This window comes from Monomorium pharaonis, chromosome 7 (assembly GCF_013373865.1).
Source record: "Monomorium pharaonis isolate MP-MQ-018 chromosome 7, ASM1337386v2, whole genome shotgun sequence".
NCBI classification, from domain to species: domain Eukaryota; kingdom Metazoa; phylum Arthropoda; class Insecta; order Hymenoptera; family Formicidae; genus Monomorium; species Monomorium pharaonis.
This window is the reverse complement of record NC_050473.1, coordinates 8,711,981-8,737,142: the sequence shown is the minus strand read 5'-3', so window position 1 is coordinate 8,737,142 and position 25,162 is coordinate 8,711,981. Positions and strand designations below refer to the sequence as shown.

Below are 25,162 nucleotides of genomic sequence, written 5' to 3'. Positions count from 1 at the left end.
ACGTAATACATTCTAAGTCTTGTTGATCATTAATTTCGTAATGTTCCCTTTAGTAAGATCTTTTAAATATTTAATTTTAATGATAATAATAATATTATTATTATTTCTTGCTCTGTCTAAATACTTCATTAAAGTTTTATCGAATTTATTTACAAAGCTATTTATAAAGTGTAATTTAACTTTTCCATATTTTATTATTTAAATATCAAAATGCATATTTTAAATCATCATTTATCGTAATGTGTCATTTTCGCAAATTGAAATACGAATTTTAACTTTCTTTGATCATATATTTTAAAAAAGTAAACAATATTTTTCAAAAATTATTGTTATTATATAATGTATTATCATAAATTAGTTTATATATTTATCTGCAAAAGAGATGTTCACGGATATGCTGCAAACACAACGTTTCTTTTTAATTACTAATATAAAATATTTTATAAATATTTTACATAAGTTATCGCATTTTTAATAATTTACGGATTATCATAATAGATGAGGCAGATAAATCATTTTACATATTACACATAATGTGAATTGTTTACACGTAAACCCTCAATTCTGTAATTAATAAATTATATCGTGTAATAATTGTATTCCTATGATTTTTTATAAATTTATTTGTTTAAATAAATAAAACAACATGATTCGTTGTTTTGTTAACATGATTTGTTAACTTAAATAGATTTTAAAAATTATTTTATATTGTGCTTCTCAACTAATACTCTTTCTATAAAAGGAAAAGAGAAAACTGATGTCTGTTGAAATATGTATATGCATTTAGTTACTATTATTATTACATAATTATTTTTATATAATATTTTATATAACAATTAACATTTTTTCCAGTAAAACATGAGTAACATTTCTGCAAATAATAAAGCAGAATAAAAGAAAAAATGTTAAAAGAATCAAAATAACTACAATATGCATAACAAGGTTCCGTTCAAAGGACATTCCCTATAATTTTGCGAGGAAGTCAAGCGTGAGGGGCGAAAAGTGTTTAGGGACAAACGTGCATCGATAAACGACATCCACTTTCTTGGTCCACGGAGAGAGAATAAGGGGCAGCGCAAAAGGGAAGACGGTAGTTCTCCCCGGCAATGAAAGACGTAACGACAAATCAGTTGACAGAGCCAAGAAACTCCGGGCAGGCAGGAAGGTCGCGCCGAGTCGAGTGGAGACGGATCGCGTCGGGTCGGCCGGCACCGACCGGCTATAAAAGCCCTCTCGCACCGTGGCGTCGACGTCACACGTCGTTAGCACTCTGGACCGTGAGGAACTCTGTCGCGCGTGTGCCACCTGTTAAAAGCGCCCGTCCAGGCATCCACCGTCGACCACCAACGTCACCGTCGCCAACGCGGACTTTAATCCTTCCCGTCAGTTGGATTCAAACGGTCCCCCACGTCGACTCTGCGAGGGTCGGCGACTCTGTCGGAGCCGGAAGTCGTCGGCGAGATCGCTCCTTTCGTGCTCCCTCCGATCGTCTCTTCTTCCGAGAAGAGAGAGAGAGAGAGAGATTTTGTTCCTCGCGCGCCTCTCGCTCTCTCGGCGGCCAGTCGCGAAGGGTACTCCACGCTCGAGGGATTTTACCCGGGAAGCTCTCCCACGGAAGCTCTGTTCGAATTCAACAAGTAAGTGTGTATACTACGCACCCCTTCCAACTCGTGAGTTTCCACTTTGCGTCGAGGATCCGTGGTCGCGCGCCTTCCGCGAAATCCGAAACCGATCGCGAGCTTTTTTTCCCCCCCTCCGTAGCTTACATATCCGTCTTTTTATTTTCGGCGCGTATTACGACAGCCGACCGCGGTATTACGGCAATCGAGCATTCTGCCGATTCACGGGATTTGAGAGAAGCGATTTCTCTCGTGACGTTACTTCTTATCTCTGCAGATAAGCAACTCGCCGTCGTGAAATGAACATTAAAGAACTCTGTTGCAAATTGAACGTCTCGCGAGGAGAGTTTTAGCAATCCGGTTAGCCCCGCTAATTCGGAGGTCCGCCGGTGATCCGCGTGATTTAACAGAAGTGCGAGTTAGACTGAAGTGCCCCAGCAGCTTCGTCGGCTTTCTCCTTCCATGGAATTCTGTGCGAAACAAGATGAAAAACATCCGGAGTGATTCAAGAAACGTCCTTCCAATAAAATAGAGTAACACAATGTGATTTTGCTGTGACGGAGAAGGAAAGGGATTAGCTTGGAGGAAAGGGGAAGGCAAAACAAGAATACGTGTGTGACAGCTATAGGTTTCGCTTAACGGTAGCACAGATTCTTGCTGCTGCAGCTAACCGCGACCTATCCTCCTCCTCCTCTCTCGTACCGTGTGATTTCGTTTTACATACTTCATTTATTTTGGATACAATCAATCTTAGCTAGATGTGCACTTATACTATGCATCTCTCTTTGTGTGCGTCACGAATCGATCGGCCAATCGCGTTACCGAGCGGCGTAAATAATAAAATTTATTTGTGCCGATCGATAGCGATAATCCGATAAATCGCGTCACCACTTATTGTGCAAATTCAACCTTTACACTTTACCGATATGTTAGCGCCACGAGTCAGAAATATTTAGACGACAATTCACGCGTCACTGGCGCTCGCTCGCGCGCTTTAATCCCAGGTTTATCGGCGAAAATTGAGAACATTATCCGGGAAACGGAATTGAATATGGAATGTGTAGTCCGATCCCCCGCGCGCCGTTACATTCACCGTCGCGAGTGTCCCGCGCGCTGTCACGGAGGCTGACTCACATTTCAATTACACTTTCTACATAGTTGTACGACGATGACACACGCGCGCGCGCTCACGCACACGTACGTGCGAGTATTGTACAAACATTAGTGCTTAAAATACATTTCGCGTTTTATCGCGAGGGCAAAGGGAAGCGCGTTCATGACTAATTAATGTGGGCGCACCAGTAAATGATATTACCAATTAATACGATATTTAATTGCTCCTGCAAGGGCACTTTTGCACGGCGATCCGTGAACGCAAAGCGCAGCACGGTTCTGTGTGTTTATCGGATTAAACGTCGAATCCGTGGACAGTGGAGTGAACAAGTTCGTTTCCATTTCTACCGACTCTCGTCTGCCTTTCCTTGTTCAAACGATTAATTTTATTAATTTGTATCAATATATAATTTTTCAATTTCTCCCCTGCCCTCCCATCGCTCTTATCGCTCGTTCGACTGTTGCAGAATTAATAGCGTCACTCATTCGCGTCACTGAATTCCACCCTCTGGATAGGTTACACAAGTCGCCTGATCTATTTCCAAAAGTGTTTTCTCTTTCGGAGGAAACTGTGTTTTTTGCGTATCCAAGCAAGAGAAGTATTCCTTCAATATTTTCTCGTGCCGATGACAAGCTAACACGTCTGCAAATTATAATTATAATAAGATCTTGTAAAGTCGTGATATAAAAGTATTATTGAATACAAAATTTTGTTTTCTATTTGATTGCACATTGTTTACGTGTGTGGAGAGGAGGGAAATATATAAAATAACAATCAGGAATAATGATAAAGTACGAACTAATGTATTATTCTCGTGTAACACTTATAATAACACTATTATATAAATACGTTATGATTAATAACAATATTATTTACTCGATTGGACGATGCGATAAATCGCAATTAGGGGATTATATTCGGAGCACTCTCTCTCTGTTCAACAGCTGGCTCGAGGTCGATGAATCATTATCACGCTCTCACGGACTGGATCATAATCGTTTGATAAGCGATAATTAAACAGATCTCTGCAACTCCGTGAAGTAAGCGCGATGATGAAACAGGCGTTTACCACTAAAAAGTTTGTCCTTTTTCTTGATTGAACGTACATCCAAAGGGAAACCAAACCGACGGATACAACGTGCCCTACGGGATATATCGAGTATATTGGATCCTTCGGTATTTCTCGACGATTTATCTCACGTTCTGAGATTTTATATGTTTCGCTTTCATTCCGTCATCTCACAATTGCCTCGTTACTAGCCTTATTTCATCCGTGCTTTTCGATTAAATTCGTATTAGAATTTGGTCCGTAATAAAATTTCATCTGGAAGACTTTTGATATCCAAAATCCCGGTTATCCATTTGTTTTCATTCAATCAGGCATGCAAATGCACGCGTGATAAATCGCACGCTGAACGTGCGAATACAGATTTATCATTATTTGTTTTTCACTATAAGTGATGCCGTTTATTACCCAGAATTGAGCAATCGTTTAAACTTGGCTGATATTTTAAATGCGAGGTGCACGATAAAATATCAATCCGTCATGAACAAGTGGCGTGTGTCGCAACAATCAGATTCAAGTTATTGCGCGTTATAAAACAAAGCAAAAAATATACATAAGAATATTTATGATAATAATTGATTTTTAGTTGCACATAGAGTGAAAGAGTTATCTATCGTTTAGAGGCAAAAGTTACAAACATGTAAGTTTCCTTTTCACATTTGATATATAATAACCGCGGAAGAAAAATTGCAGATTTATAAGAATCGCGCTTACTTTCTTTATTCTTTGAACTTTTAAACAGTTTAACGATACCAGTAAACTGTGAAAGTTCAACTTTTATAAAATTTGCGACTATGGATATTGAGGTTGGGTGTATAATCTTCCACAATGTACCAAAATTATAGCATTAGCGTGTGTAAACGATTAGTTTAATTCCGTTTTGTTCGTTAAATGAAGAGATACTCGGATTATTATCGAATTTGCATTACCGTATAAAATTTCTTGCTTCTAATTCATGATAATTAATTTAATACAATTATATTGCAATAGCTCTTTGTAATATTGTAATATGAGATATAACCAATTTATTTCTATGCACATATATTAATTATTATTATTAATTGAAATTAATATTTATCTAGAATTTATTTTCAATTTTATCTTTATTTTCTACTTTTATGCATATAAGAATTTCCTTGATAAATAAAAACAAAGTATCATGATCTTATTTGTAGTATATTAATTAATATATATAATTATTATACAAGATATAAAAAATGCATTAAAATTTTTCTAGAATCTAAGCATAAACTCTTTTAGCTATAAAAACAGATTAGACACTCGATCCAAATAATACATAATTATTAAACTTTATTAATATTTCCCAAATTTATTTCGCCATTTTGGTATGTGACTTGCATACCAAATATTACCGACTTTTCGGATGACTGTCGTTTTAAAATAATTCTGTATTATATATTGCATTAATCGAATTTCTCTGGATCTTAATCAACGGTACCTATGATGACACATGGTGGGCCGTACTCGTTGAAAGTTTCGAGCGTGTTAAATGATCGATCTTCTCTCCGATGTACGAACGAGATAGGCAGCCTCGCGTAAACCTCTCGAATAATCATATGTGGAACACCGCGATTGTTCCGCGTCAACAACGTACTCGGCTTTGACAGATCTCGGTATATCGTTCTCACTCCCATCTTGATCCCTAGTTTCACCAGATGTTTTCCATCGAATTTTTTGTAACGTACGTTCATTGGAATTTTTCGCTGTTATTGGAAATTTTTATTCCTCTGAAACTATTTTAAGTCGTGCATAAGATATGTTAATAGGTTTCATTCTTTTGTAGAACGAAGATGTAAAATAAATGTTTCACGATAACTATTATGTATCGTATTAAGCTTCATTGTCTTGTGAAACCGTACTTTAACTTTCTTTGTCAAACTTTTTTTGCAAACGAGAATAATATTTATATGTACAAAATATAAAAAAGTTTTAGACTTAAAAAAGTCATATTAATACAAATATCTATACAGCATGGAGTTAGGAAAATGTTTTTATTTCTTATATTCAATAAAAAATAACTTTTTAATTTAAAACTTATTTAAGAATATTGACATATAAAACATTTTGCAATGGCTCAATATTTTTCGGAATTATAATTAAATTTTGCTTGCAACTGCAATTGCTCTATTACACAAAGATCCCCTGACATCCGGTCTAATATTTTGATTAGAAAATAAAACTTTTTAATCTGAATTCTCATTGTTCCCGCAGATGATGTTGCATTTAACTAATCACGCAACGAAATTCAAAACAAACTCTGAGTTTCTGTTAGGGGTATGACGCTCTCGTCGCCCTACATCCGCGAGAGTATCTCATAAATGTAAAGATTAGTTTGCAATCTTTTGCCGTATATGACGGCGATTCTATTTGTAATTTCAATAATTTTCTTTACACAATTTTTTTTCTCCTATTACCGCCCACGCGTTACCGTTGACATTTTATGATACATTGTAATAATTCAAGTAAATTCGCTGGAATTTCGCAATATGTTGGCAATTGGCGATAAAACGTTGTTAAAATTAAAAATGTTCTATTATAATAAAAATATAGATATGTACATACCTTTTTTTTAACAATGGATAATCTACAATGAATTATTTTTACTCGGAAAATAAGAAGAACATTGACTTAAAGAAGAATTTAATTAAATAATTAATTAAATGTGACACGTTTCATAAATTATTACAAAATGGATGATTTTTAATTTTCAATTTGAACTTTTATTATTTAATTAAATCACGTTAAAACAAAATGCACAGAAACTTTATAAATAAATAACTTGCAAAGAAATATTTCTACTGCTTTATAATATATTAAAATTTTGTTATTTAAATTTAAGAAAGCATTTTCACACTTTTTCTTGTTAAAACAGGAAGTCGTATTATAACATCGGTTGAAAGATGCAAGAAATACATTCGAAGTTTAAACTTTTTTCATGAAGTAGAGATACAAGACGGGAAATCACATTGAAATTAGTTTTACATGGAACGATTAATCGCTTTATACCGAATCTACTAAATACGCGCGTGTGAGCCTGGAGAGGAACATAATCGAATCGCCATAGCTTATAGATAATAACCGCATAGATTATCAGCGATGCAATTGGTTAAACTGATTTTCTAGATGTATTACGAACTCATGGCAAACATGGTTCACGTAATTGGCGTGTGTGTCTGCAATATAAGATGAATGTAATCAGAATTATCAATGGTAACGTGACATGTAAATACTGGTGAGTTACGTTTCCCGATGAGATAAAGAAAACCTTTTGCAAGATATGAAAAGCGCAATATAGAATATTCATGTTTATAATTATAATTGTTTATACAGGGTGATCGTTAAATAATTAAAAGATTTTAAGAGATAATTCCTTACATTAATTCATGACAAAAACTTTAAATATAACCATATGTTCAAAATGGCAATTTTACTTTTAAAGTAAGGTATCAAATTGAAAAAAAAGTTTGTTTCTTTCAAAAATCTCGAAAACCGCTTGAGCGTGTTGTTCTGATGAAACTTTGTGTATGTTTGAAGAGCACAAAAATAATCGAAGTGATACTTAAAATTTTTGCTAAAAGCGAAATTTTTCCTTCAACTTTAACACCCTATATTCTAAAAAAAAAAAAGTTCCTGACAGATGAGATCTTGAATTAGTGTAAGAAATTATTCCTTAAAATTTGTCAGCGTACTCAGTGATAGCTGTGTACAGAATCATTAATTTTTTTATTTATTTAACGTAATCTCGTAATGTTAAAGCGTATGCATTTTCCGAGGTATCAACGTTAGTAGCGTTGACCTAATTTTCGTCAATGAATCTACACGTCTAATCGTCCGTAAACAAAACTACGGATTCAGTTTTGCGCTATCATTCACATAGACTCTGAAAAATGGGAAGACATTTTTTTTCTCAATTTTTAAGACAGAACGATTGAGGGAAGTAGGTTTCACGTAAATGCGATTATATATCAATATGAAGAAATCCTATTATCGGATTTTATATTCCTGAAAAATTTATCGTAGTGATGGATTTCCGTGTTACACGCGTTTTTGCAAGTTTGATAACGGAACAAAATAGAGCGGAATAAACGCTATATTATGTTAGCTGAAGGTGGAGGCAAAACTATTATTACTTTTTTTTAACTGCAAGCACACGCTACATTGAATCGGATACGAGCAAACTCTCTTGTTTCTATCATGAAGCGTTCGCTTTATATTTCAGGGCGTTCATGTCTGTGCGCGCAACGCCGCTGCTCCTCAAAATCTCTTATTTACAACAGCTTCGTAAAAAATATTAAAAAAAAAACGACTTCGCTAACAGTTCTGTTTCAATTGCAAGCGTAAGCGATATCCGCTCTAATAATCTCTCTCGTACAAATAGGGGTAAAAGGGCGTTCGCGCGCGCGTTCCATATTTTACAGAGCCGTGCTCTCGAGCCGGCGCGCGGCGGTTTCGCAATTGGCGGTCGTTATCTTGGAAAAAATGTCGCCGTTGACGATTTTTTGCACGGCCCGCCCGCGAGAGCGCCCCGATCTCATCGTCTCGCCGATACGATAATTAGAACGGCGTTACAATGGGCGCCACGTGCTACTTATTATCGGGAGTACGAATCGCGCGCGGCGTTCCGGGGGCGACGCGTTAGCGCCAGCGGAGGACGGAAAAAGAATCGGCGGCGACGATAAATGATAAAAGTGTGTAAAATTAGAAGCAATTACCACCCGAAGGCTGTCGCCGCGGCTAAAGCCGGCGGCGCTTGGTCGCGGGGCTTTATCTGCGTAACCGGCGCCGAAGAGCTGAAATCGGCCGCTATCTTTGACGTTTACTGTCGCGCGATGTGGTCACTCCTCTCTGCTTGTAAACTTTTGCAGTCGCAGTCATCGACGGACGCGACGGTAATGACAAGTTCAATACCGGCTCGCACTGGAAACGCCACCGACGAAAGTGTGTAAGAGGTACGATCGTTAGTTAATAACTAGATCGACGCGTTTTTCGAGGGGTCTCCGAATCTTGAAGGAAAGCGATTTTCTCCGCAGATAACTCGTATCTCGGTCGGAAGATATTTGCACGGCAATTGCGCAAATTGCAAGGCAAATTGAATCGTCTTACGCAAGAAAGTGCAATGGTTTCTCAGATGTATACATCATGTTTCTTATTTTATTAAAATTAAAATTTAATAAAAAGTAATTTAATAAAATGCAGAGTTTAATGCAATCCAATTTTACGGAATTTCAAATTTATTAAAAGAGTAGCCAGTATTGAATGTACAGACTAAAATTTTAATTTTTCATTATATAAAATATATTTTTTAATAAATGAAAAAAACAGAATTATGTTAATATTTTTATTTACGCAGTTTTTATTTAACATCAATCTAACTTTAGAAATTTTTTGCTTCCTCTTTCGCAAAGAGCTTGCCTAGATTTGCCTTATGCTAATCAGCAAGATGGATAAGCAACGATATGACGGTTTTAATTGGATTTATTCGTTTAATGTGCGCTAGCTTATCTTTTTGCTGGCGCCGTCGTTGAATTGTCATTATTCGAAGATTGAGTTAGTTACGTCAATTAGATAATGATCTGAGGGCATCTTATCGTCTAGTGAGCGCTAGTTAATGACCACTCTAATAATAGTAACACACGTGCCGAAGATGCCTATGAGTTAGTATCGACGTTACCCAGAATTTCACTTCCCATTCCGACGCGAAATTCTTGCTGGGAAATTCCGATTGGTCACTTTGTGGTTTTTCACAAGTCTACCTTTAATAAATCGTAATATTCTCTTTTAGTAAGTTTAATTGATTTGACATTTAATTATATGCAAGCCAATCTCTACAACTGTAAATCTGTTTTGATTTTTATTTAATTTAATTTTTGTTTAAAAGAAGTTTTACGCGCAAGTATTAATTTAAGTAAATATATGTCAGTCTCTCTAAATTTCTTAGAGTGAAAATACTGCCACTACAATTTTTCGAGTGATTTTTCACTCAATTTTAAATGATTTTTCACTCAATAAGAGTTAGAATTCACTCTAACAGAGTACATTTTTAACTTTTATTGGAGTAGAAAATCACTCGAAAAATTGTAGTGGCAGTATTTTCACTCTAAGAAATTAAGAAAAGTGAAGAGTTCCGATGCTCAACAGATTTTATGACTAATAAATTGAGAAATTTTACCTATGGAATTTAAAAATGATATATTTTAAAATAAAATTTAATCATATTTATATCAATTTTTTCTGTGCGCAATATAAATTAATAATTTCTATCTCATATATTTATTTTAGATGTAAAATACTAATATGAGAAAATATGAGAACTTTTCACCAACTACGTGATGTTAAAGTCAATATTTTTAATTCAGATTCAGATATTTTCATTTACTTTATATATCTCAAGTCTCTTCCATGTTTTTGCCCAGAGGATAATTAAATAATGTTTAAGAATACTTGAAAATACTGATGTTGTCATACAAAAGAGAAACTATAGATATTTTTCCTACGCCTTGCCTCTTTTACAAGGCAAGCTGTAAACTCTTTTCTCTACTGCTTACAAGAGAAGCTACTTCGCTCATATTAAGACGGATGATAAAGGTTTATCGCTCGTTGCAGAAAAATGCGTAAAAAATCTTCGCCATATAATCGCAAATCAAACCGTGGCGTTATACGCGCTACGATCGTCGTGCTCTATGTCTTTACTTATCATTTTATGATGAGAATCGTTCAGCGTCACGGGGGGATGAAGTGTACGTATGTACATGCGTGTAGTGTTTGCGCGCAATGCCGTTGTTAACAGATAATCGATACCGAAACGATCTCGAGAGTATGTCGAATTGACGGCACAGCGAGAAAACGTACTTTGCAATGACTTTTAATTGCGATTAGAATGCGTTAATTTCTATGTCCGAAACACAAGCGTGAGATTTATAAGTAAGAATCATAGGATATAAATTTCTCTCGATATCAACATTCTCTCTGCCTCACAAATAAAAATATTTCTTTTAGATTTTTATTATGCTTTGTAATATTTTGAGTTTTTTTCAAAAGTTTCGAAAGTTAACTCTAAAGAAAAGTTTTAAAAAGATTTAAATCTAAGGAATATTTTACGCCACATTTTGAGGTATTATTTAAGATATTTGGAGTTGTTTAAAAATATCTTTCAGGAATTATATAAAGTTATCTTCAATAAAATCTTTTTAGACATTTTTTAGGCAACTTCTAAAGGTACTTGAAGATATCTTTAATAAAACAAGATGTTTCCCGGAGTACTTGGTATTCTATTCTTTATTATCTTCTTATAAAATAAAATAACGGTGACGAGATTCCATTCCCTATAGCAAACAAAAACTGCAGAATCTTATTTAGTCTTTCAAACTAAAGATTTTAATCTTCTTACGTTTCTGCAAAACATCTTGGCACTACTGACGAATTAATCTCATACCTTCTTTACGTGACGTCACAATAGTCTTTCTTTGTTCTCTATTTATCTTGATCGCGCAATAAAGGAACCGTACAGCGAAGACACGACAAAAATGTCGAATATATTTAAAATTCCTCATGTTTTCTTCATTCTGTCTGAGTTTCTCGTTAGTTTAGAGTCCTAAGCGGAAGTTTAATCGGACGTTATCCTCGTAATTCCTGAGATGTATAACGAATTCTTCTGCAGCTAGGTTGCTTAAAAATTTTACTAAATTGAAATCTATCCGAGATACATTAAATGTCAAGCTAAGTTTCGTTATCTGTCCTTTTAACTATTTGATAGCGTTAACTATTTGGAGCTCTCCCATACACACGCACATGCGTATTTTGGTATAGTTTTCATTTTATTTTATACTAATTGGTATCTTAGATAAGGAGCAATCTGACGCAGTCTGTAATTCAAAATAATTTGAAACACAGTTGGTTTATCTTCTCTTCGATTAAACCTGATCATTGACCCTGCATAACGTTCTAATTCGTATTCCGTTCTTTTTTCTCCTAATTTCATTTTTGTAATATCTCGCAAGCGAGAGCGTGTCTTTTCCGACAAAAATGCATTGAGTTATCCACCGGAGTGTCTTTTACGGTTTCGTTCGCTCAGGCAACGAACGAGAGAACTGAAAGGCTATCCGTGAAATGAAATACCGCTGGCTATTGATATATGCAGAAAAAAAAAGAGAAAAATTATATACGAAGTCATAGAAAAATCAAACTTTAATAGAAGTACACAAGTATATCTGTATGTACATACGTAATACGTGGCTTCGTGCGGGTTCAAGCAATAATTTTTACAGTTACAAATATTGTATGTTACGTAACAATATAATAATAATAATAATAATAATAATAATAAGGCTTTTTATAACAAAGTCTTTTTATGTTAGATATATTTTTGCATAATGTGGATTTTAAAACAAGATTTTTTTTATAACAAATATTATTGCACTTTCATGGAATGTCTTGCTTATCATTATTACAGTCTTTAACAGTGAAGCACATTTTCTCTGTCTTTCTCTAAATACGTTTATCACATTACGGTCGCGTTTTCTACCACATCTGACTTCAAATACCTTTGCGACAACTTGGTTTCAGATTTCTCACTAAAATTCTCATCAAAAGCGCTCACGGTATTTTACATCTCGAAGGTACCGGGGTACAGGATATGCTTTTGTTTCTTGGTAGATAGTATGTGGGTCCATTGTGCTGTACACAACCTTTGATCCTTAATTCATCCGTCCGCAAATGTCAATGCAGACCACACGCTCTCTACAAGCTCTACAAATACCATACAAACTCCGTTAACGTTCGCAGATTTCCGGTAAAATGTCAAGATACAGCCACTGTCACGTCAGCGTGTTTTGTTGAATATTATCTTTGACCATTAATTAGCAACTTCGCATTTTAACATTTTCATTTTTATCCAACGGATAATGACGACACAACAGCAGCTTCATCCCGATCGATTGGTAGATTCATGCAAACTCATTAAGCGGCTGATATTTCAGACGCTGGAAAAAGTTTTTGTTGAAAACTGTCAGGTCTGTTAAAAAATCTTTCCGTGACGAGACCAATGATATAAAAAACTTTCTTCTCGTATATTGAATTTTTGTAAGCTGCCGCGCAGATAATTAACATTATATTTAACACATTAAAAATGGAGCACCTTCTAAATCTTGTAAAATGAAAACTTACTCGAAAATTGCACAAGTTCAATTTTCTATAAAAGTGATTTTTCATTCTACGTTTCACTCTACGAGATTTAAAGAATACAATAATGACATGATTTACTCTTGGAAATCTATTATTGATAAAACACCGAAGGTTCAAGAAAACAAAAAATATAAAATTTTCTGGAATTTTAAAAGAGAATATTTTAAATGAAGACTTTTATGAAAAATTTCTAAACTATATCTCTACGAAAATGCGTTTTGCACGACAGAACGAAGATGCGAAGGTAAGGATGAGAAATTATTTGACCGTGGTAGTCTCGAAAGTGGCAGTTAAATTAAATTCGGTCACGTGCAATCGCGTCGCGTCGACGACCGCACCGCCGCTCATTAAAGCGATGCTCCGGAATTAAAGTCGGTACCGCGTGTCCCCTAGTAAAGTGATGAATGAACGACCCGATCCTTTGTGAAAGAGCTCATCGATTACTTTACTGAATGAATCTTATATGCGAATGAAAAAGCTGACGGTGACAAGCCTCCAACAAATTTTTTACAAAGATCATAATAATAATAAGTACAATGTTAAAAATAATGTATGCGCATATATAATTATGTATGGAGTTATTTATTTATTTCCTTTTTTTAGTTGTAAGAAATATTATATCAATACTTCAATCACAATTCTTTGCATACGATATATTAAAAAAAAAAAAATTTTTTTTTAAGATTTATTCTTTTCATTATTATAATATAATTACTTACAAAGAAAACGTTTTGTAAAGAAAGTTCTAAGCAAAAATGTGATTATTAAAAAACGAACTAGAGCACGAAATACTGGTAAAATATGACTCGTACCATGCTATGGTGTCAAGCACTCCTTACGTTGCATATTTTGTAAAAGAAATCAGCTACTTCTAAGTACATCATCCGGATGTAAAAATACATGCGAGAACATTAGGTAGCAAATGACACGTCGTCGCGCTATTATTTAACACAATGCTCCGTTGACACTTCAACAAACCGACAACATTTGAATAAGACTGCCGTTTTTTTTAGAACGTTACGCTACATTGAACGACGCCGCCGCCTATCTCTTGATTTACATCTTAATTCGCTCCCTCGACTGACGCTCACATTATCTGCTTTTGTTTTAATTTAAAAAAAAGTAAGTAATACGAGCGTCTTCATTATGCAAAATAATATTTGTATTCTCCAAATATATTTTCGTAATAATATATAATTTTGTATATATAACATTAATAATATTCTTTTTTAGTTTTTTTTTCAAAACTGTCATTTATCTAAAAAATTTTAACGAATTAGATATTAATGCTTATATTAAAAAACGCAATATAATATAAGCGTTCATTTCTTTTATAGCAACGTATAATATAATGACGTTTAGGATAACATTTATATAAACGTTCACTTTAATCTTTTGTAAACATATATTTCCCAAATAGGCTAAGTGATGTGTATTATAACATGTAATCAGAATTTCGCAACATTATCTCATTTCACATTCTTGAAATTTTCAAGAGATTACAGTATAGTGTTCCTCAAATCTTCCCGTCTTTATAATATTATTGCGTCGCTTTTAAATTAATATTAATTTATATTCTTCAAGTATCTATTATTCTTCTTAAATTGGCCACAAATTTTTTATACTTTTTGAGATTTTCTTTAACGCCTGTGCGTATCGTGGTCAGAATTCTGCTCTCAAAATCTCTAAATACGAACCAAAATGATTACAACAATCTTTCTCTCGTGCTTCAGCTATCGATATGATCGAGTAGTCGTCTGACGTTAACGCTTGTGTCGTAAGTCATGTCGTCGACAAATTAAAATCACTCGCTCTCCTGTGGATCGAAAAATTGCTCTCGTATTTCGAAAACAAACACTGCCGCTCTGTAAATAGTGTGTTCAATATCAGAATCCCAAAAATTTAGATCCCATAAATTGCAAATATTTGAAATAACCTCCTGATTGTGGATTTAAACGAAATTAAAATGTAGCAATTAAAATCGACAAATTATAAAGTTAAGAGTTTTTAAATTTTGGAATTACGTACTGTTTACGAGAGAAGAATATCGTCGGTGATTTATAAAAACGGACCACTTGCGAAAAGAAAGAGATGAATCGTGTTCTTTCATCAGAACGGCGTCGTGTCGTGTTGTCTCAAGGAGAAGTGATGCTCCGTCCGAGATTATATTTTCTCAACATACATAATATATTATATCAAACGCGGTCGCGTTATAGAGAGATGTCATCAATGTAAACTACTTATTTCGTCTAGCCGGTGTTTGCCGATATTATTACACTTTGTCGCGGAAGATCGAGGATTGCCGAAAAGTAAAGGAGAGCCAGATAGCTCGCACATCCTTTATTTCACATTTGATAAACGAGCTGGAAAGGATAACATGCAGATCATCAAAGATTTATGAGACTGGCATTGAAGCTTATCAAGATTGACTAAAAATGTGATCAAATGATTTAGAGCAAACGCAACTCGATGTATAATTGTCATGTTAAAATTCATTATTTTATTCGTTGCTTGTGAAGTTTATATATCCCAATATTATTATAATTTTTGAGGAAATTTTTATTTTATAATTTTCACTAAATAGACCTTTAGTTGATGACCTATTTAATACAGGTTTTTTCTTCCCTTTTTTGAATCAAAGTTTGTTTAGAAAAATAATCTTGGATAAAAACAGTAATTTGAAACAGTGAGCTTCCATGTCGGACTATAAAATTACTCGTTCTACTTCTTATTATGGTTGGGGACGCTTGTTTCAACGAACAGCAGAAAAAATCCGATAGATTCAAAATGTATTGTGATACACGATATTTTTGTAAAAGACAAAAGATAATAACAGTACTGTAATACTTGATACTCGAGATTTTGTCGAAGAGTCAAGAATAACATTGTAATTATAACATTGTTGTATCACGATGGAAGTTTTACGAATAATAAATTACGTAAATAATTACGCAAATAAATAATTAATTTATTATTTATTTATTAATTTATTACGAATAATCAATAAGTAATTAATTTTAAATTTATAAAAATATCTAAATTTAAACTAACATTTGTACTTAAGAACATAAAAAAAGATGAGATATACAAATTATGTCAGTCTAAAACTGCAATTTAGAATTTGTGTAAAAAACAAACAATTCCGTTAACTTCACAAGTTATAAAGCGTATATAATGTTTTTTTGCAAATTATGTATATAAAGTATCAGTAAAATATTTATTATAATTTAAAACAAATAACTAATAAAATAAAGTATGTAATGTATGGTCAATACGCGCAATTAATTTTAGGATAATTGAAAATGTCTTTTTTTTCTATAGATAGTATGTGTTCTCGAAGAACAGTCTCGTTGCAAACAAATTTCCATACAAAGCGGATTTCTACTGGTGTTGTTTTTCTACTAGTACCGTTTTTTTCCTGCTTTGTTTGCTGTTTGATAAACAAATTAAAAATGCAGAACGACTTGTTTGTGTAAATTCTTAGCATACATACATTGAAAGCATTTGAAAGTTCTACGTTCGCTCTCGAAAGGCGTTTATCAACAATTCGTCAATTACTAAGTTATTAGTGGTAATTCATTTCTTATGGTGTTACATATTTACAAAAAGTAATGTACAATAAATAAAACTACATGTGTTCAATATTTCGGTACGGACTAAGACTTAATAAAGCAAGAAAAAAAGATTCGCAAGCTTTATATACTCTATAAGAAAGTAAGTTTACGATCAGAAGTAGCAGCCAAGTTGAAGAAAGTTCGAAGAACTAGGAAAACGGGTAGTGTAAATTAGACTTTACGCGTCGAAATATTCTTTAGCTCTTATCAGTTTTCGAAACGCGAAAAGATATAAAATCAAAAGTATAATAACTTTGTAAAAGTATAATAACAATAAGTATAATAACTTTTAATATAATAAGTAAATGACAGCTGATATATATATGACATAGAATAAATGATATGTTATTGTAGGCATAACTCGCTTTCATTCACAAGCCACTCAATCAGTGAACATTTACGTAAATAACGTACTGGTGTGGATATCGTCATGCAGATAACGAGGATGTAGTTTGATTCACATTTGCGCATAATTTACCGAGATAACTCTATTACGCTCGAACAATAATCTCCACGAATTTTCAGCATCATTTGCATATCGGAAAATAAACGGGAAAACATCACATTGTGTCGATTCGAAGTAAAAATCCTGTGAATAGAATCAGACTTGCCTCGTTGTTCCATGGTCTGATTTGATAAGGTTTCTTCTACTGAAATATCTTGAATTGATCGCGTATCTTCTGTGAAGCTAATCAGGATAATTGTAGTGAAGAAAAACTAACGACAATCATTATTTCTTAACAAGTTATAATTTTTATTAATTAAATAATTGAAAGTAAGAATCATAATAGTACATTTGCACTCAATTATTAAGTGTATTTATGATTGAAAAATGTTCCCGTATATTTATAAAATTCATAGTATTTACTAATATAATATATTAATTGATACATATTAATACAATATTAATATATTAGTAAACTTATGTTAAAAGTCTAAATGGAAAAAATATTTTGATATCGAATTAATATTTATTAATGTAATATTTCGTATAATATTAATAATCTAATTAATTACTGTTAGTACATTGATTAAATTACTTTTTAATTACATTTTATTATCAATCCTTAAATAATCTAATTATAATTGTTATTATATAATGGATAAATGCATATGGTCGTTTGATTCATAATTTTGCTTCAAATTTAGAAGTGTAACACAAAATTGTTTTCTTTTTAGATTGTGCAATTAAACTACATTACTGTTAATGAAAATAAAGAGCTTTTTTTTTAATTGTAAAATTTTGATTTCTAATGCTATTATTAAGAATTTATATTTTCTAGTATAAGATGTAATAAAAACGTGATTAAATTATAATATATTTTATTAAAATTATTAAAATATATGAGAGTCAGTATTTATTATTTAATTGCAATTTTTTTTACATTTGTATAGTTTTCAATATATACTTATAATAAGAAAATATAAGAAACAATTTTGATCATATCGATAAGCATAAAGTTTCAATTGTTTCTTTTTGTAATTTTTCCATTTTCTAAAAAGATTATTTTGTCTTTTTTTTAATTTATTTTTTTCTTCACAAATTTGAAATAAACATTTTCTTAATACGGAAATATTTAAAAAGTATAAAATTTTCTTTTTTTTTAAGTAGAATAATCTACAATTTATTTAAAAAAAAAGTGAGAAAACGATGATAATTAAATAACGTTTTAACGTAACACTGCTTATTTTATTCCTATTTTGTAGGTCTCTTTTAGCCACGTTGTCACTAATTGTCCGAGTTGCCTAACGAACAGTCACACGACCTGTTACGCAATAACTTTAATAACGAGATACCTAATCCCTTTTGAACCAATCTTTGTCTAGACATCCTAGACGCATTAATTAAAAATTTACGTGATGAACCTTGAACACTATAGTGCAATGCTAGAAAGAAAGAGCAGTGATAGAAGGACTGAAATCAAGATGTGGAATCGAGTCGCCACGCCGCGCCGGTCGACTCGCAGCGTGTAATTGAAAAGCAGGACGGCAGCCCTAAATTACGAACGGCAAATTAAGCCCTTTAATGGACCAGGACGATGACGACAATGATGACGGTGGTAACGGACTGGGCAACGACGACCGTGATAACATCCTACGTCTCGCAGAATTTATCTTTTTTTTACGTGCTGACGTCACAGAATTCATTTACACAGAAGAAAAAATTAATAATGAGAAATTTTAAAATTAAATTATAAAGAAAAATAAATTTGAGTTATTGTTGTCTCGACATCTAGGAAATTTAAACAATAATGTTTAAAAAAAGTACTCTAAAAAAGAAGGAAAGTAATATTTCTTTTTTTCGTATAACACATGTTTTAAATTTATATGAATCAAAACTGTATTTTATATATTTATTACATCCAATATCTAAAATACCAAATATAAAATGTTTTAGCAGAGAAGTATTAAAATCTTATAATCGTGGTCAAATAAACTTTCTTCTTTGCTCCTTTTCATAGTTTAAAAGTTAAAAAATTTTAAAGTTAAACGCGTTTGAGCACACAACTTGATAACGTTTTATATTTCGTGAGAAATTGCGTGTTTCGTGAAATTATTGCGTGCACAAGAGAATAACGACCTGACCGTTGAATTGTAAAAGTAATTTAACAAGACTTTCAGAGCGCGTGCTCTAGCGCGAATCGAGGAATAAGGAGTCTTAGATCGAACAACCGGATGTTGGCACGGCAAGCAATTTGCGCACAAAGTAGTTCTTCTCACTTACCGTTGCAGCCATCGAAACTTATATTAACTTCTCGTAAATCATCGTGTGATAGATAATAAGAGACAAAGATCGTTAAAAGAATATCTGCTCTCGAATCGAATAAACTTCGAAGAAAAGAAGAAAAATAAGTTACTCGACACGCGAATAACGAGCGTGTAAACTTTCCTGCACAATTTTTTGATATTTTTTCTTTTTGATTTCGTTATTACATGGTTTACAATTTTAGAATCGATTTGTCTATCTGCACACACCAAACTTTTTCCGAAGTCCCATCTTGATGTAAATACGACAAAAACTCAATAAAAGTGTATTACAATGCGAAAAAGTAGCAGCCTAAATATGAATTGCAATTTAATTTGAAGAACGAATGAAATCGTGTTACAAAAAGTAATATATATTTTTTTTATACTAAAAATATCTGATTTATTCCGTTTGTAATACTTTTGCCGACTTGTTATCACCTGTAAGCGTTTTGATGATGTGTTTCAGATGAACAATATTAATTTACATTCTTCCTGCACGATGATGCTTCTTGGTATCTTGGCGTCGACGATAATCGGCCTCACAAGTTCTGCCCCACTGTCGTCGTATGAAAGAACGGACGTGTCGGATGATCGTCCCAAATTTTTCCTGTTGATCGATCAAAGAATACCAGAATTGGAGGTATGTTTTTTTTTTTTTAATAAAATAGAAATATTGTGAAACCTAAAAACAAAACAATTTAACAACTTTAAATTTAATGATCAGAATCATATCTCTTTCTTTCGTATATACATGGAAAATTGAGAAAAATATAAAAAATTACAGTATAAATACACAAAACTGTTACACTGATAAAATTTATACATAAAAGACACTTTTTTAGTCGAATCACTTTTTAGATTACATGTTAAGAATTTTGTAATTTAATAAGGACAATATATTTTTAAAATTATTATCGTCACAACACGTGTGTTCAGGACCTAATTAAAATGACGAAAGATGTTTTTGTCCACCACACATTCATTCGTTTTAATTTTACTTCTGTATAGATAATTTGAATTTTTTGTATATGGAAATGTTCCTTGATATTCATAATCGCAGATTATTAATGATGCACTCTTATCGCGACGTGTCTTTTCTCTTCCACTTGCATTCTTGAATTGATGCAGGTTTAAGAACCTGGAAGAGGAAAAGATCGCGTCGCGATAAGGGAGCATCATCAATAATCTGTCGATAGATTTTAAACGCGTGAGACGGCACGCGGAAATCGCGAAATAGAACAACGTATTCCAAATATACGAATGCTATTGTTGTGTCGGACAACACGCGTCGGCACGTGTCTCGTCAGATCGTAGTTAGTTTACGAGCGCTTTGTAATTCGAATAGTTAACGCGCTGTACATACAATCGACCGGTATCCACGCATTTATGCGCAACGAGATGCAAAGGAACGCTGTTTGGTATTGGAAAATGACGGAAAATATAATGACGTAAATTGTAAACGTAAATTGTATGCGAGAATACGTGTGAGACGTTTCTGTCTAGTTTCTATGCACAGAAGGGAGAGCCTACGTTGCGTTGCAGAGCATTTGCATTTTTCCGTGTAGCTGTATATCACCGTCTTAAGCAGAGCGGAGATTTCGACACGCGAAAATGTAAAGTGCTCTACGTGTATTTCTTCGCACTAATAAAAATTAAAAATACCGGATGCATTATTTTCAATATTGAACCAAATCTAAAAGTACACAAAATATATGTCGTTCTCATTTGCTGCAGCAACTAAAAAAAAAACAAGGTTTTCCAATTTGAATGTTTCGAATCATTAAGAGTTTTTCATAATCATTTAATGAAAATATCACATTTTTAAATGCATGCATAATAACTGTGGACGAATAAAAGTCTCATCAGCTCTTCAGTCAGTATACTGAATAAAATTCTTACTTATTATAAAGATGAGTCGTTACAATCCTCTTTGACACTCTTGCAAAATTTTTTTTCCACTTTCTTTAATTTTAAAGGATGAATTATATCATTTAATCAGTGAGAACTTGAAAGATATATTCTTTTCTTGCACACAACTCAAAAATATGAAAGTAAATGAACGATATCTCAGAAAAAAATATATCATAATATTTTTGTATCTGCAATAAATCTGTCACCTCTTCAAGATCATCTTTAAGAAAGCTATCTGGTATCCGTGGAAAAGAATTATATATGAGCATGATAATGCAATATCTGACAATAACAGAGGAAGTTATCGTTGTCGTTATTCGTGGGTGAATCTTTGTGCTATTCAACGAGTTATTTTTGTATGTAACACATAAATTTCTTTTCATTTATCTTCAAGTCCGATATTTCGAGAGAAAGTAATGATTTTCCGATTCTCAGAATCGCTATTTCCTTCATATATATCGGAAATTTTAAAGGAATTTTCTCGGAAATTTTTGTTCTTTGTGAACAAAATACGACTTCCATTCTTGCATATAGAATTTTTTTAAAAACTCTCGCGGTTCATTTGCTACTTTGATTGCAAACGCGACTTTACGAGGAACTTGTAGAATTACATACATATATTTCAGAATTATTATTCGCTTCGAGACGAAACGAGCTGCGGAAAAGCAGCAATATTACACGACGACCTGGCAGGTGGTTTCATTATTTATGTGCATTCATTATTCGTTCTTCGTCCAGCTTTGTAAATACGTATTTTCCAGTTCGGTACCATTATGCAGTATAAGTTAAAAGCTCCCTTGTGAACTTTCACTCGAGGGATCGCATTTGGCTGCCACTATGCAGCGCGCAAATTCGCAATTGCCGTGACGATTCCGTAAATTAATTTGCGAGTTTTACACGATAACAAAGAAAGAAAGAGACAAGAATCATTCCGCAAGAATCGTTTTGTGAGAATAATCAATAGAAAATACGACTTAAAGTCTCTACACATAAGTTAAGGAAACCTTTTAAACGTGCGACATAAAACCGCGGTAAAGTACAAAGCACCTACAACATCGTATCCAGCAAGATGTCATGCAGTAAATTGTAGCTGCGAAGAAAGCACGTAAACTTCGAATTACCCTTAATACCTTCGTGTTCACGGAGAGATAGAAGTTCTTTCGCTTAAATCCATTCTTTGTTTGAATTCAAAATTACCCTACCGTTACAGAACTTTAATCGTCAGACTAATTACCAAAGAGTTTAATGCTAAATGTTAATGTAACATTTTAATGTTTTACTGCTTTCATATATGATACACATTATACCGCTCATATTTTTTAAAAATTATTAAAATTTAATGTTAATAACACATAGATAAATAAATATATAAAATCTTCGTGATAGATAAATAAATATATAAAATCTTTGATTTTTCGTCATGTTTTACCGGGTAATAAATTATATTTTTCTAGGAAAAAGAATTGTTATATAGATAGAATTTTATATAAAATACAATAAAGAAAAGGTCAAGTTTGAAAAGATTAATTCTTAAAATATCATATAACCAGTCTTGTCATAAATTTTGTTAGTAAGGCTTTAAGTAACATACGGTTGATAAGATTAGAACGTACAAGCTTGTCAGCACTTGTTAGTCAACTACAACAATGTAATAGAACAGCTGACAGTGTTTTGCCGCGCATACCTAGTTAGTTCGCAACAATAGGGGATGGGGTTCATAAAAATCTTACTGTAATCTAATCGCGCACACATTATTTTTACAGCGGGACAAAGTTCTTGGATAACTTACACATGATTTTAAAGCTCTTTGTTTGCACTTTCAAAATATTGACATTAAAAAAAATATTTTTTATTGTAACTGTACGCCTTCAAAGAAACACTAACAGAATTTACAGCAAGATTGCAATAAATTCTCAAGATATAAAATTTTAAAAAATGTGCAACTTATTTTGAATAATAAATTGAAAATAAAAAATCGATGTTCTATTTACAATAATTTTATCAGCAGAACATTTATGTTCTTCCTTCGCTTAATACCTTATTAATTAATGTAACACTATTCGTCACACTGAACAGGGCGAAATGCTGAATTTGGAGAATGATCTTGGATCAGACGTGATGCGCACCAAGAGAATCGGATCCCTGTCGATCGTGAATAATTTGGACGTGCTGAGGCAGAGAGTTCTGCTGGAGCTGGCACGCAGAAAGGCATTGCAAGACCAACGGCAGGTTGACGAGAATCGTCGCTTCCTCGAGAGCATCGGCAAGAGATCGGTATCAGACGCCGGGAGAATCGTGAGATCCGACGTGAAGAATAACCGCGAGCGGTCTACAGCATCTAGTAGGAATGAGTGGATCGAGGATCCCTTGTTTCGCGGATCGCAAGATGCTCGGACGGTGAGAATACAGAATTTTTTTTTTTAATTTTAAATTTCTTTTAAGACAACACAGTCCACATTAATTTTCATTCGTAATTCACTCCTCATCGTCGTACCTAATTGTAATTTGCATGTGGAAAGATTTATTTAATTAAAATATTAATAATGATGATGTATGTTGATTTCACAGGCACAGGCTAATGATCTTCGCCTGCTGTAATCGCGCCTCGGTATGCGAAGACGAACTCCAGATCCGATATATCTTCGCTTTACTATATGCGACTTTTAATCAACCGTCATCCCATTAAGTTATTTTATCGACTGTCTTCTTTTCGCTTTGCCTATTCTCGTTTAGCAGATAGTCCGAGTTCTATCAGCCGTAGCTGGCAATATAAATGTTAAAAATTGCTGAATTTTACAATCGATAACAAACGCGGGCCTGCTATACTTCCCTTTCTCCCCTCTAACAAATTCAATCGAGAAACATTTCACAGTATTCGCTCTCTCCTCCTTCCCTTTTTGAATTCTCCATTAATTTTAACGTTTATTTATTGTATTAGATTGTAACAATTCATGTAGTCCTGTGTCACGGAAACTGACAGGAATGGGAATCGTGTTTGGGCATCGGAGATGCGACCGATGCACGACAGATTCGTCTGGCGCGCGTAACGTTCCAAAGAAACGTACAAAGATCTAAGCTTTACGTAAAGCTTTACTTCCGTCTTCTTCCGTATCCAACTATCCTCGGACACGGAAAAAGGCGTAACGAAGCAGTATTATATATTGTGATCTTGTTTAAATCTTCTGTTTCGCAGAGAATACTTGACGCCCGATCCTTTAGCATTTAATTCTCGCGTCGTTGCCGTCGGGCTTTACCAATGTTCGCATTCGTAGGGGACGATGTAACGAGAGATTTACACGAGAGTCGATTGAATTTACACAATTTCACTTTCGCAAACTATGAATGTACAAATACCTCGTTGTATTGATAGTTATTACCTCTCACGTCTAAACCGACGTCGATCGTCGGACGAGAGGCTCATATGTGTGTGTACCTGCAGTTTACAATCCTGAAAAAAATTTATTTTCTGCATATAGTGTGCACTAATTAAAGAGACTAATCCGTAAATTCACGAATGTAAGGAATCGAAAACTTGTAAAAGGATCCGGAGGTCAGATATACTGTTACTGTTAAGAAAGACTATATAATAATACACGATAAGATTTTCATTGATAAGAGTACAAGATTGTATCCCAAATATTATGATTTAGAAAATAGTTTTACATGTGTATCGTGTTTTTGCTTTCCTCCCAATATTAATGTTAATTATATGATTATTTTGTGCCACATCTCACAGTTATGTATTTATTTCTGTGAAATTATGGAAGTACAAAAAATAGCAATTATAAATTGTGAAAAATAAAATGTCTAACACAATGAGTTTCGCGGAGCATGCGATACAAATAAAACATGTATGCATTATTAAAATAATTATTTAATATCCATGTAA

General features: G+C 33.4%; 1 protein-coding gene across 1 annotated transcript; it reads left to right on the top strand.

Annotated features, from left to right (window-relative positions):
- Positions 1 to 1,091: 1,091 nt before the first annotated feature.
- On the top strand, positions 1,092 to 25,162 carry LOC105836878. The gene is made up of 4 exons (XM_012681213.3): positions 1,092 to 1,637; positions 19,829 to 20,002; positions 23,350 to 23,670; positions 23,842 to 25,162. The coding sequence occupies exons 1-4, from the start codon at positions 1,107 to 1,109 to the stop codon at positions 23,869 to 23,871; spliced, it is 1,056 nt and encodes a 351-aa protein (XP_012536667.2). The 5' UTR covers positions 1,092 to 1,106; the 3' UTR covers positions 23,872 to 25,162.

Excerpts from the sequence above, each read along its gene's own strand:
- LOC105836878 (XM_012681213.3), top strand. The coding sequence starts at position 1,107 with ATGAAAGACGTAACGACAAATCAGTTGACAGAGCCAAGAAACTCCGGG. Across the intron at positions 1,638-19,828 it reads GCTCTGTTCGAATTCAACAA|ATGAACAATATTAATTTACA; the intron begins GTAAGTGTGTAT and ends GATGTGTTTCAG. Across the intron at positions 23,671-23,841 it reads GATCGCAAGATGCTCGGACG|GCACAGGCTAATGATCTTCG; the intron begins GTGAGAATACAG and ends TTGATTTCACAG.